The sequence below is a fragment of the Tasmannia lanceolata genome, unplaced genomic scaffold (genome assembly GCF_043159265.1).
Source record: "Tasmannia lanceolata isolate RefF3 unplaced genomic scaffold, GAP_Taslan_0.1 ptg000013l, whole genome shotgun sequence".
Taxonomy (NCBI): domain Eukaryota; kingdom Viridiplantae; phylum Streptophyta; class Magnoliopsida; order Canellales; family Winteraceae; genus Tasmannia; species Tasmannia lanceolata.
The window spans coordinates 2,655,723-2,669,748 of record NW_027518690.1 but is presented as its reverse complement, the minus strand read 5'-3'; the positions used below and the strand labels follow the sequence as shown (position 1 = coordinate 2,669,748).

Below are 14,026 nucleotides of genomic sequence, written 5' to 3'. Positions count from 1 at the left end.
CCCAACATATCCCTTCCAAATTAGCTGATTATGTATTTCACAAGTATTGAGCTTCTGATCTCTTAGGATTTGTCTTTGTCGCTCATATGTGCCGAGCTTTTGTTCTTCCTCTCTCGGTTGTTGAGAGTTGGGTTTGGTTTTTCTGCTCTTATTGTACCATCTTTTCTCTTTATCAAATAAACTGGTAGGGGTCCCCGCTAAACCCCAGCTTCCCCATAAAAAAAAGGTATTGAACTATTGATTATACGCAAATATATGCCAAAAACAAGAAGAAATTAGCCAGTGCCGACTTTGATTGGCCCTTCGTCCCTATGCTATTGTGGCCAATCTTCCATTGTCTCACCCCTATGAGGTACCCTCCACCTGATCTACGACAAATCACCACGAATTAATACCCATATTATGGGCACTCATTCGAAGGATGGGGACTAGAAATTAAAGGTCCTTCTTGCATCTCACATTGCAAGAAGCGTTCAGTGTGTTATTCAAGAATGGCACATGGCAAGTTGATGATGTGTAGAATTTTAAACAGGTGTAATCTAAAAGGTTATAAGATTAAGAAATTTCATATAAAGTTATTAAGAGTAAAATCTCGAAAAACAAAATGAAATATAGAAGATTAATGTTGGAGGTGACAATATAAATATTATATTTTGCTTTCATGGTTGAAATGCTTGAATCGCACACCCTTGTTGAATATTTCATGTTGACACCCATTTTGAATTTTTTTCTAAAAATAATCACACGTATAACTATCAATCCGGAAATGATATTTACACCCCTTTTTTCTTCTCTTTAAAACGACTGCATTCAGACTCCCATTTGTTTCTCTTCCCATGAAAATGCAATTTCAGAAAGAAGACATACAAATGTGGGGCTAGACGTATCTCTTCTCTTCACTATAAATTGTAGAAATGGTCAATATACTATTATTTATTCACTGTATGGGCTTCTATGATACTAATCAGTTCATATATAACTAAGTTTTCAATGAACTCATGATTAATTAGTACTATTATGGAAGACCACCTAACTCCTTAAACAGTCCCCAACTACAATTCAAAACATGAAGACCTCTAACCTTCTTCACCAAATGACCTCATTACAGTTTGGATTAATCGCAAACTCAGTTTCAAGGCCATAATTCTTATTCTAGAAACTTAAATTATGCAGTTGAATTAGAAATATTTTTCGTCAAAAAAACAATTGAACAATTCAAAGATGGACTTCATCGTTGGCGTCTGATTTGCATGAAGAATCATAGAATCTTCCTTCGTCGGTTCCACGCTACAAGTACTCATTCATCCCTAAAACATCTTTAACATTTCTAAACTCCCATCTTCTTTATTTCCATACACCATCTTATTCTTTACTTTCGCCACAAACGGTCATGGAACGAACATCATCGCAGATCCAACCTCCAACTTATGGAAACCTAATCACTATTTTGAGCATCGATGGGGGAGGAATCAGAGGTGTCATCCCTGCAACTATTCTTAGCTTCCTTGAGTCACAACTTCAGGTTATAACTCAACAAATCCCGGCCACAGAGCTCTGTCATAGTTTCATCCATCGTTTCAAAACTTTCCTACATCCTTGTCGACTCGCCCAAGTCGACTCCCTTTTACCTTAGCCGAGTTCTTGTCCAAGTCCGTGTTTTCCCTACAAAGTCAATCAATACTCCTTACAAAGTTAATCAAAACTCCTATGACTCGAGTTAATTATGACCCTATCAACTGAGTAATTGATAGCATTGTACCCAATTGACTAGGATTTGCTTTGACCGTGTTTTGGCCTCATCCACATTTTGAAACACCGGGTTCATCAAGTTTCAAACTTAAATCTAGCTAATCAATAATACGATAGTATGTTTCTTACAATTTTGCTTGTTGGTTTTAACTGGGTGTGTTATGGAGCAGGAGCTGGATGGTGAGAGTGCAAGAATCGTGGACTATTTTGATGTGATTGCAGGGACAAGCACGGGCGGCCTTGTGGTTGCCATGTTAACGGCACCAAATGAAGATAATCGTCCTCTATATGCGGCCAAAGATATCAAGGATTTCTACCTCGAACATTCCCCGAAAATCTTCCCACAGTCGGGGTAAAGACCATGAGGACTTTATTTGATGCTATAACATTAGTGGTGCAGTTTGGGTCAGGTCAGATTGAGCTTTCGCTAAAAAATGAATTAGGAACAACCCGAACCAACCCAATTTTATGGTAAAAGCTCAACCCGAATTCCCAAAAATCGACCCGAGTTGCACCCCTATAAAATATATGAAGTAACCATGAATAAACTGTGTGTGAGCAATGGATCCCCTTTAGTAATTGTCTAACCTGCGCTTTTCTTTGTTTGTAATTGCAGAGGCCTCTTTGCTCCGGTTACGAAGATTTTAAAAGCAATAAATGGACCTAAATACAATGGAAAGTATCTTCATAGCCTTGTCAAGGAAAAACTAGGAAACACCAAGTTGAGCCAAGCTTTGACTCATGTAGCTATTCCAACATTTGATATCAAGCGACTTCAACCGACCATCTTCTCCTCCTATGAGGTTCTTATCTCGTTTTCACAAATATATTATCCATTTCTTCTCTTTCCCATTTTCCATTTTCAAATTTCAATTCAATTCCTAGTTCATGAACATCCTCTTTGTGATAGACTGATAGGGTTTTGTTTTCAATCCTCATGTATATCTTTTTTTTCTCTTAATGAATTCTGGTCGGGGTCTTGCCTAACCCCAGCTTACCCATAAAAAAAAACGCATTATCTTTTAATTCTAGACATAAATATCTTGTCTACCTTTCTCTTTTTCTCTCCCTTGACATAGATGGATCCTATCTGAAGTGGATCCGTTCACATCCCTAAATTAAAATAACATAATAGTCAACTTAATTAATTCATTTTATTATAAGGGATTTGCTAGTGTCCATCGCAGATGGTCTGTTGCATGCCAGATGAGCCACCTCATGAATGCAGACAAAAGCTGCTGTAAAGTGAGCCTGTGTGGCAGGTCTGGCATGCAACAACACACCATCTGCGATGGACGCTATGTTATGAACGCTAGCAAATCTCTTATTATAATGTAACATTATCTTTTAGTTCTGAACATAAATATCTTGTTTACTGTTCAATATTCAATAATCTAACCATGACTTTCTCTTAGTATAGGCAAATTCCGACCCAACCCTGGATGCGTTATTCTCAGATATCAGCATCAGTACATCTGCAGCTCCTACTTACTTTCCTGCCCATTATTTCCAAACCAAAGATTCTAAAGGGAAAACAAGGGACTTCAACCTCATAGACGGCGGTGTAGCTGCTAATAATCCAGTAAGTGCTTCTTTAAGGCCCTGTTCGTTGAAGATTATGAGTGAGAGACCTATTATCGGACTCAAATTTACGTTTAAATTTTGAGTCCAATAATCGGTTTGGCACTCACAATTGGTTGTAATAATTTTAAATGAACCGGCCTAAGCGATAGTTTCTTTTTGGAATTCAAAAAAAATGTCCAGTTAATTCTAAAAATTTCTCAAATGACTGAAGCCCAAACAAGGTTCTTAATATATTTAATTGTTTGAATCCTGGTTTCAGGCATTGGTTGCAAAGGGTGAAGTGACAAAGGAGATATTCAGAGGGAACCCAGATTTCTTCCCTATTAAATCTATGGATTATGGCAGATTTTTAGTCATCTCATTAGGAACTGGTTCGGCTAAGAAGGAAGAGAGATATGATGCAGAACATGCAAGCAAGTGGGGTGTTCTAGGCTGGTTGCTTAGCGGCGGTTCCACTCCTATAGTGGATGTGTTCACTCAAGCAAGTGAAGATATGGTTCACATTCACATTTCTGTTCTTTTTCAAGCCCTTCATTCTGAATCTAACTATCTCCGGATTGACGTAAGCTTCCATACTTTTTTTAATTTCGTAGAGAGGAAAAATCATATCTGGCACATATAATCATGTTGATTACTTACGGGTATTTTTGGCATCCATGGAAAATTATTCTTTGAAATATTCATGGGTCCTATTGTGAAAGAGGAGCTGAGAAGTAGGAAGGAGGAGAGACTTGAAAATCCCATTTTATAGTTATGCCCATTATAGGACTCTAACATCTTATCAAATCACATTTAGCTTAATTAATTAACTACCTTAACCGGATGTGGTTGGGTTAAGTGAAGGACCTGTTTGTTTTGGATTTTGAGGATTGATTTTCAGTCCAGAATTGATTATTGGACTCAAAATTAAATGCAATTTTGAATCAAATAATCAATTTTTGATTCAAAATCAATTTCCAAAATCCAAAACAAACAAGGCCTAATCTACTCATATTCATTAATTTAATTAAGATATGTACTAATAACCTGATTAACCTTATAATCACTCTTTGATTATGGGTATTTCTGGTAAAATTACTTATAATCTTCTTCTTCAATCTAGACAATCAATTGGCCCATAATCAATGAAGGCCCACTTAGGTCTTAAAACAACAACTTCTTCTTCTTCATCAGTTGATATTGCCACTAAGGAAAACATGGAGAATCTTGTGAAGATTGGTGAAGAACTATTGAAGAAATCAGTCTCGAGAGTGAACCTAGAGAAGGGACTCTGTGAAGCCGTGGGGAATTTAGGCTCTAATGAACAAGCTCTCATAAGGTGAAATTAAAAATACCTCCTAAGCCTTTCTATTACTATAATTATATTTTATTTATTTCGCTAATCTTTGTATTGAAAAAATATTTACAGGTTTGCAAAACAACTTTCAGATGAAAAAAGAGTTCGAGATATGAGATCGCCGCACACCAAAAAAGACAAATATATTTGATATTATTTTGTCAACAAAAAATATGATAGCAACAGAGTTGAGATTGAGCAAGTAATAAACCAGAGCAATGAGGTAACAGAAGATGGTAGCTTGGAAGAAGAAGTGGTAAGTCAAGATGAACAACAGGGCAGAAAGAAGGAACCAAGGATGAGACAGCAACCTGCATGGATGAAAGATTACTTAGCAATTAGTTGTAATATGAATACTTTAGTAGTCTTCTTAGCTGATGTCTTTTACAATTACCAGAAAGAGAATATTAGTTTGTTAGGATATTGACAGTTGTACCAAACTGAATTTTCAGTCTATAACTAGATAGGAAGTTAACGATTGAATTTTCAGTCTATAATCAGTTGGGTCCCCTCCAACTCTATGGCTGAATTCATTCAGAGTTGGGCCTGGACTCCTTGGAAAAGGAAAGGCAGAACGCTGTGGAAGATGTGTCTCCTGGCCTCATGGTGGTTCTTGTGGAAAGAGAGGAATGCTCGTATCTTTGAAGGGAAGGCTAGATCTCCCTATTGGATTTATATTCAGTTGATAGCTGCGGTCATATCCTGGGCTCGAAGCCTTCCTCTGTTTCGTTTTGTTTCAGCTTTCGACCTCTGGGAAGGATGGTCAATCATATGCTTGGAATCGGCTACCAAAGTGAAAATCCTCCCCTCCTGGATTCCTCCTCCTCCGGGGTCCCTGAAACTTAACTTTGACGGATCATCTATCGGCAATCCAGGAATGGCAGGAGTAGGGGGGTTATGTAGAAACCACAAAGGGGAAGTCCTCTGGGCCTACTCGGGGCCTATCGGAGTGGCAGACTCAAACGAGGCAGAGGTCCGAGCCGTTCATAGCGGGCTTCTCTTGATGCCTCGTCTAGAGTGCGACAAAATTATCGTCGAAGGGGATTCCTTAAATGTTATTCGCTGGCTTTCGGGTAACGCTTCTCCCCCTTGGCGATTTTTGCCTCTCTTAGAGGAAATAGAGGACAGGGTTAAGGGCTCCTCAATAGTTTTTCGCCATGTCAGGAGATCAGCCAATGCGGAAGCAGATACCCTTGCCAAGAAAGGAGTCTTTCGGGCCGCGTTTGAGTGCTTTGACTATCTACCTCCTTGAATTATTGTACTGCTATCTTTGTATTATCTTTGTTCCTTCAGGACCACCTCGGTTCTGTTTTTACATATATATATATATATATATATATATATATATATATATATATATATATATATATATATATATATATATATATATATATATATTCTGTTGCCCTTTTTAAAAAAAAAAAGGAAGTTAACGATTGAGGCACTGAGTAAAGAAAAATCTTTTTCTCTTACTCTGTTTCTCTTTTCTCCTGCTCTGTCTCTTTCTTTTCTGTCTTCTTTCCCATTGTAACATTCTCAGTATCAATCTTTCTTCTTGATTCAAGAAAGGATTGGATCAAAATATGTAATTATATGTATTTTAAATTGTAGTGTGATTGTTTTTATTCTATTCGATAATTCTACTGAGGGTGAATCAAACAAGAATTTGTTTTTAGGTTCTTATAAATTTCGTTGGTAAGAGACCTTTATCTAAAGTGTAAAGGGCAGTGTTTAAAAATGCGGATTTGACGCAGAATGCGGCCAAGAAAAATCCTTGTCAACTCGGCGCGGACGCGGCCAAGAACGCTATTGACACGGTTGACAAGGTCATAACTCGGGAGAGTCAAAGGAGTTTATTGACTATGTAGGGCAAAATGCGGAACACGGATGTGACGCAATGCGGAACGCGGCCGAGATAAAAAGGAGTCGACTCGGGGAGTTCCTTGCCGAGTCAAGGAGTTTTTAAACACCGGTAAAGGGAATTGGATAGAGGATTAGCGAATTCATATGGTGCCTTTTTAAGTAAATTAGTACATACTATGTATTCAGGGATGGAGCCGCAAGGGGGGGGGGGGGGCGGGGGGCGGGGAGGGGGAAGGCGCAATTGCCCCCTCTGAAAATTTTGAGAAAAATTTCTAGACGTTTTGAAATTACCAAAAATGCCCTTTCCACTCACTAACTTTTCAATTATTTTAGTCTTTAGAAAGGGGCAGAGGTCGTTTTCGGCATATTTGGAACTAGGCTGCACCTGCTTTATCTCATCTTTCTAGAAATGTCAGTAGCCCTTTGCCAAACAACAAACCTTGTTAAGGTCTTAAAAAACACCTAATCTTAGGGTTAAGATCAACTTATGAAATGATTTTTGGGGCACAACCTACTTAGGCTGTGGCCCATCTAATGGACGGTTTGGATCATCCTATGGTGAGGGCCATACCGTACTTTTAATAAAGTGAGGAGTGCCATCATCAAAATACAGTAGTGCTGATAACATTTGCCTAAATAAAAGGTTTATTATTGGTTTGCTGATTTTGATAACAGCACTCCACTTTAAAAACACCTATGATGTTTTTAGAATAGCACCATGTAAATAAAAGACTTATTAATGGTGTGTTGATTTTAATAACAACACTCCATTTTTGTCTTATATGAAAACATCACATAAAAGTTGATTTTCAGTGCTGATTTTGGATCCATTTTTGTCTAAAATTTTAAACGTGGATCTTTGTGATTGTGGTGGATCATATAATACCATTTGAGCCTGGAAAATTTTCTAGTCCTTAAGCAGTTCTGCAAGTTGTGATTGTGTGGAACTATTCTTAAGGCTTCATTTCTTTCGACGCATAAAATTTGTTTTACGTCCATTTTACTCGAAAGAAACAGAGCCTAACTAAAACAATGAGCTTGAAAACTTAAAATATCTGAAATCTCCTACATGGGAACTGTAATTGAGGTTCACAAATTTGATGAGTTGTTTGCCCCCCCTCGGGCAAATTCGTGCGGAGGACACACCTTCAAGATTCAGAATAGCTTCACTCTACTAGAAGAAATGGAAGAGGGAGAAAGTGAACGCATGGAAGATGAGACTGAATGGCCAGCTGCCATGGTGGAGAACATTAAATCCCCAAGTTTATGTCCTTGAATCATGGCAAGTTAACCTCAGGATAAAGATGGTGAGGCAGAGGGAAAGCAAAGCGAAGAGGATGAGTTAGAGGGCAACGGCGATGAAGAATGTGCGGGCAAAGAGGAAGTTCACAAGAAAATTTGGCCAAAACGCTCACAAAGAGCCCAACATATCCCTTCCAAATTACCTGATTATGTATTTCACAAGTATTGAGCTTCTGATCTCTTAGGATTTGTCTTTGTTGCTCATATGTGCCGAGCTTTTGTTCTTCCTCTCTCGGTTGTTGAGAGTTGGGTTTGGTTTTTCTGCTCTTATTGTACCATCTTTTCTCTTTATCAAATAAACTGGTAGGGGTCCCCGCTAAACCCCAGCTTACCCATAAAAAAAAGTATTGAACTATTGATTATACGCAAATATATGCCAAAAACAAGAAGAAATTAGCCAGTGCCGACTTTGATTGGCCCTTCGTCCCTATGCTATTGTGGCCAATCTTCCATTGTCTCACCCCTATGAGGTACCCTCCACCTGATCTACGACAAATCACCACGAATTAATACCCATATTATGGGCACTCATTCGAAGGATGGGGACTAGAAATTGAAGGTCCTTCTTGCATCTCACATTGAAAGAATAGTTCAATGTGTTATTCAAGAATGGCACATGGCAAGTTGATGATGTGTAGATGAGAACAGAAGAAAACATCAACTTATGGAATTTAAATTTAAACAGGTGTAATCTAAAAGGTTATAAGATTAAGAAATTTCATATAAAGTTATTAAGAGTAAAATCTCGAAAAACAAAATGAAATATAGAAGATTAATGTTGGAGATGACAATTTAAATATTATATTTTGCTTTCATGGTTGAAATGCTTGAATCGCACACCCTTGTTGAATATTTCATGTTGACACCCATTTTGAATTTTTTTCTAAAAATAATCACATGTATAACTATCAATCCGGAAATGATATTTCCACCCCTTTGTTCTTCTCTTTAAAACGACTGCATTCAGACTCCCATTTGTTTCTCTTCCCATGAAAATGCAATTTCAGAAAGAAGACATACAAATGTGGGGCTAGAAGTATCTCTTCTCTTCACTATAAATTGTAGAAATGCTCAATATACTATTATTTATTCACTGTATGGGCTTCTATGATACTAATCAGTTCATATGTAACTAAGAGTTACCAAAAAAAATTCCTATAGTTACAACGTGTGATTAGATTGATTTTAATAATATCATACTATTTCAATGAACTCATGATTAATTAGTACTATTATGGAAGACCACCTAACTCCTTAAACAGTCCCCAACTACATTTCAAAACATGAAGACATCTAACCTTCTTCACCAAATGACCTCATTACAATTTGGATTAATCGCAAACTCAGTTTCAAGGCCATAATTCTTATTCTAGAAACTTAAATTATGCAGTTGAATTAGAAATATTTTTCGTCAAAAAAACAAATGAACAATTCAAAGATGGACTTCAGGGTTGGCGTCTGATTTGCATGAAGAATCATAGAATCTTCCTTCGTCGGCTCCACGCTACAAGTACTCATTCATCCCTAAAACATCTTTAACATTTCTAAACTCCCATCTTCTTTATTTCCATACACCATCTTATTCTTTACTTTCGCCATAAACGGTCATGGAACGAACATCATCGCAAATCCAACCTCCAACTTATGGAAACCTAATCACTATTTTGAGCATCGATGGGGGAGGAATCAGAGGTGTCATCCCTGCAACTATTCTTAGCTTCCTTGAGTCACAACTTCAGGTTATAACTCAACAAATCCCGGCCACAGAGCTCTGTCATAGTTTCATCCATTGTTTCAAAACTTTCCTACATCATTGTCGACTCGCCCAAGTTGACTCCCTTTCACCTTACCCGAGTTCTTGTCCAAGTCCGTGTTTTCCCTACAAAGTCAATCAAAACTCCTTACAAAGTTAATCAAAACTCCTTTGACTCGAGTTAATTATGACCCTATCAACTGAGTAATTGATAGCATTGTACCCAATTGACAAGGATTTGCTTTGACCGTGTTTTGGCCTGCAACCACATTTTGAAACACCGGATTCATCAAGTTTCAAACTTAAATCTAGCTAATCAATAATACGATAGTATGTTTCTTACAATTTTGCTTGTTGGTTTTAATTGGGTGTGTTATGGAGCAGGAGCTGGATGGTGAGAGTGCAAGAATCGTGGACTATTTTGATGTGATTGCAGGGACAAGCACGGGCGGCCTTGTGGTTGCCATGTTAACGGCACCAAATGAAGATAATCGTCCTCTATATGCGGCCAAAGATATCAAGGATTTCTACCTCGAACATTCCCCGAAAATCTTCCCACAGTCGGGGTAAGACCATGAGGATTTTATTTGGTGCTAAAACATTAGTGGTGCAATTTGGGTCGGGTCAGATTGAGCTTTTGCTATAAAATGAATTAGAAACAACCCGAACCAACCCAATTTTATGGTAAAAGCTCAACCCGAATTCCCAAAAATCGACCCAAGTTCCACCCCGATAAAATATATCAAGTAACCATGAATAAACTGTGTTTGAGCAATGGATCCCCTTTAGTAATTATCTAACATGCGCTTTTCTTTGTTTGTAATTGCAGAGGCCTCTTTGCTCCGGTTACGAAGATTTTAAAAGCAATAATTGGACCTAAATACAATGGAAAGTATCTTCATAGCCTTGTCAAGGAAAAACTAGGAAACACCAAGTTGAGCCAAGCTTTGACTCATGTCGCTATTCCAACATTTGATATCAAGCGACTTCAACCGACCATCTTCTCCTCCTATGAGGTTCTTATCTCGTTTTCACAAATATATTATCCATTTCTTCTCTTTCCCATTTTCCATTTTCAAATTTCAATTCAATTCCTAGTTCATGAACATCCTCTTTGTGATAGGGTTTCGTTTTCAATCCTCATGTATATCTTTTTTTTCTCTTAATGAATTCTGGTCGGGGTCTTGCCTAACCCCAGCTTACCCATAAAAAAAAAAACGCATTATCTTTTAATTCTAAACATAAATATCTTGTCTACCTTTCTCTTTTTCTCTCCCTTGACATAGATGGATCCTATCCGAGGTGGATCCGTTCAAATCCCTAAATTAAAATAACATAATAGTCAACTTAATTAATTCATTTTATTATAAGGGATTTGCTAGTGTCCATCGCAGATGGTCTGTTGCATGCCAGATGAGCCACCTCATGAATGAAGACAAAAGCTGCTGTAAAGTGAGCCTGTGTGGCAGGTCTGGCATGCAACAACAGACCAGCTGCGATGGACGCTATGCGATGAACGCTAGCAAATCTCTTATTATAATGTAACATTATCTTTTACTTCTGCACATAAATATCTTGTTTACTGTTCAATATTCAATAATCTAACCATGACTTTCTCTTAGTACAGGCAAATTCCGACCCAACCCTGGATGCTTTATTCTCAGATATCAGCATCAGTACATCTGCAGCTCCTACTTACTTTCCTGCACATTATTTCCAAACCAAAGATTCTAAAGGGAAAACAAGGGACTTCAACCTCATAGACGGTGGTGTAGCTGCTAATAATCCAGTAAGTGCTTCTTTAAGGCCCTGTTCGTTTAAGATTATGAGTGAGAGACCTATTATGGGACTCAAAATTACATTTAAATTTTGAGTCCAATAATCGGTTTGGCACTCACAATTGGTTGTAATAATTTTAAACGAACTGGCCTAAGCGATAGTTTCTTTTTGGAATTCGAAAAAAATGTCCAGTTAATTCTAAAAATTTCTCAAATGACTGAAGTCCAAACCAGGTTCTTAATATATTTAATTGTTTGAATCCTGGTTTCAGGCATTGGTTGCAATGGGTGAAGTGACAAAGGAGATATTCAGAGGGAACCCAGATTTCTTCCCTATTAAACCTATGGATTATGGCAGATTTTTAGTCATCTCATTAGGAACTGGTTCGGCTAAGAAGGAAGAGCAATATGATGCAGAACATGCAAGCAAGTGGGGTGTTCTAGGCTGGTTGCTTAGCGGTGGTTCCACTCCTATAGTGGATGTGTTCACTAAAGCAAGTGAAGATATGGTTGACATTCACATTTCTGTTCTTTTTCAAGCCCTTCATTCTGAATCTAACTATCTCCGGATTGAAGTAAGTTTCCATACTTTGTTGAATTTCTTAGATAGGAATAATAATATCTGGCACATATAATCATGTTGATTACTTGAGGGGTATTTTTGGCATCCATGGAAAATTATTCTATGAAATATTCATGGGTCCAATTGTGAAAGAAGAGCTGAGAAGTAGGAAGGAGGAGAGACTTGAGAGGGCACACACGCACGGGTGCACACATAGAAAATCCCATTTTATAGTTATGCCCATTATAGAACTCTAACGTCTTGTCAAATCACATTTAGCTTAATTAATTAACTACCTTAACCGGATGTGGTTGGGCTAAGTGAAGGACCTGTTTGTTTTGGATTTTGAGGATTGATTTTCAGTCCAGAATTGATTATTGGACTCAAAATTAAATGCAATTTTGAATCAAATATTCAATTTTTGATTCAAAATCAATTTCCAAAATCCAAAACAAACAAGGCCTAATCTACTCATATCCATTAATTTAATTAAGATATGTACTAATAACCTGATTAACCTTATAATCACTCTTTGATTATGGGTATTTCTGGTAAAATTACTTATAATCTTCTTCTTCAATCTAGACAATCAATTGGCCCATAATCAATGAAGGCACACTTAGGTCTTAAAACAACAACCTCTTGAATGAATTATTGATAACGCTCCTGAACAAAAATACAGGATGATACATTAAGCAGTCCTGCTTCATCAGTTGATATTGCCACTGAGGAAAACATGGAGAATCTTGTGAAGATTGGTGAAGAACTATTGAAGAAATCAGTCTCGAGAGTGAACCTAGAGAAGGGACTCTGTGAAGCCGTGGGGCATTTAGGCTCTAATGAACAAGCTCTCATAAGGTGAAATTAAAAATACCTCCTAAGCCTTTCTATTACTATAATTATATTTTATTTATTTCGCTAATCTTTGTATTGAAAAAATATTTACAGGTTTGCAAAACAACTTTCAGACGAAAAAAGAGTTCGAGATATGAGATCGCCGCACACCAAAAAAGACAAATATATTTGATATTATTTTGTCAACAAAAAATATGATAGCAACAGAGTTGAGATTGAGCAAGTAATAAACCAGAGCAATGAGGTAACAGAAGATGGTAGCTTGGAAGAGGAAGTGGTAAGTCAAGATGAACAACATGGTAGAAAGAAGGAACCAAGGATGAGACAGCAACCTGCATGGATGAAAGATTACATTAGCAATTAGTTGTAATATGAATACAGTTCTTTAGTAGTCTTCTTAGCTGATGTCTTTTACAATTACCAGAAAGAGAATATTAGTTTGTTAGGATATTGACAGTTGTACTTCTTCAAAAAAGGATATTGACAGTTGTACCAAACTGAATTTTCAGTCTATAACTAGATAGGAAGTTAACGATTGAGGCAATGAATAAAGAAAAATCTTTTTCTCTTACTCTGTTTCTCGTTTCTCCTGCTCTGTCTCTTTCTTTTCTGTCTTCTTTCCCATTCTAACATTCTCAGGATCAATCTTTCTTCTTGATTCAAGAAAGGATTGGATCAAAATATGTAATTCTCTGTATTCTAAATTGTTGTGTGATTGTTTTTATTCTATTCGATAATTCTACTGAGGGTGAATCAAACAAGAATTTGTTTTTAGGTTCTTATAAATTTCGTTGGTAAGAGACCTTTGTCTAAAGTGTAAAGGGCAGTGTTTAAAAATGCGGATTTGACGCAGAATGCGGCCAAGAAAAATCCTTGTCGACTCGGCGCGGACGCGGCCAAGAACGTTGTTGACACGGTTGACAAGGTCATAACTCGGGAGAGTCGAAGGAGTTTATTGACTATGTAGGGCCAAATGCGGAACACGGATGTGGTGCAACGTGGAACGCGGCCGAGATAAAAAGGAGTTGACTCGGGCATGTTCCTTGCCGAGTCAAGGGTTTTTTAAACACTGGTAAAGGGAATTGAATAGAGGATTAGCGAATTCATATGGTGCCTTTTTAAGTAAATTAGTACATACTATGTATTGAACTATTGAATAGCGAATTCCCCTACAGCTGAGGGATCTCGGCTGAATTATTGTCACTTCTGTGTTGAAATTGAAGTAAAAGATCTTCCTTTACCAG

The 14,026-nt window shown here is 37.5% G+C and overlaps 2 protein-coding genes across 3 annotated transcripts; both read left to right on the top strand.

The window, feature by feature from the left end:
* Positions 1-1,303: 1,303 nt before the first annotated feature.
* LOC143889506 (patatin-like protein 2) lies at positions 1,304-5,152 on the top strand. The gene is made up of 7 exons (XM_077393748.1): positions 1,304-1,522; positions 1,920-2,101; positions 2,366-2,552; positions 3,170-3,331; positions 3,593-3,895; positions 4,464-4,651; positions 4,742-5,152. Exons 1-7 carry the CDS (start codon positions 1,391-1,393, stop codon positions 4,818-4,820), a joined length of 1,233 nt encoding a protein of 410 aa, XP_077249863.1. The 5' UTR covers positions 1,304-1,390; the 3' UTR covers positions 4,821-5,152.
* Positions 5,153-9,228: 4,076 nt separating this feature from the next.
* Positions 9,229-13,319, top strand: LOC143889505 (patatin-like protein 2). 2 transcript variants are annotated; one of them, XM_077393747.1, is made up of 7 exons: positions 9,229-9,344; positions 9,972-10,153; positions 10,417-10,603; positions 11,215-11,376; positions 11,638-11,940; positions 12,610-12,785; positions 12,876-13,319. In XM_077393747.1, the coding sequence occupies exons 2-7, from the start codon at positions 10,053-10,055 to the stop codon at positions 12,952-12,954; spliced, it is 1,008 nt and encodes a 335-aa protein (XP_077249862.1). In that variant the 5' UTR covers positions 9,229-9,344; positions 9,972-10,052; the 3' UTR covers positions 12,955-13,319. The 2 variants fall into 2 exon arrangements, with proteins under 2 accessions (XP_077249862.1, XP_077249861.1); XM_077393746.1 differs by lacking the exon at positions 9,229-9,344 and adding an exon at positions 9,442-9,573.
* The last annotated feature ends 707 nt before the right edge of the window (positions 13,320-14,026 follow it).

Coding starts and splice junctions, on each gene's coding strand:
- LOC143889506 (XM_077393748.1), top strand. CDS start 1,391: ATGGAACGAACATCATCGCAGATCCAACCTCCAACTTATGGAAACCTA. Junction 2,553..3,169: donor CCATCTTCTCCTCCTATGAG/GTTCTTATCTCG, acceptor CTCTTAGTATAG/GCAAATTCCGACCCAACCCT. Junction 3,332..3,592: donor GTGTAGCTGCTAATAATCCA/GTAAGTGCTTCT, acceptor TCCTGGTTTCAG/GCATTGGTTGCAAAGGGTGA.
- LOC143889505 (XM_077393746.1), top strand. CDS start 9,442: ATGGAACGAACATCATCGCAAATCCAACCTCCAACTTATGGAAACCTA. Junction 9,574..9,971: donor TCCTTGAGTCACAACTTCAG/GTTATAACTCAA, acceptor GTTATGGAGCAG/GAGCTGGATGGTGAGAGTGC. Junction 10,154..10,416: donor AAAATCTTCCCACAGTCGGG/GTAAGACCATGA, acceptor TTGTAATTGCAG/AGGCCTCTTTGCTCCGGTTA.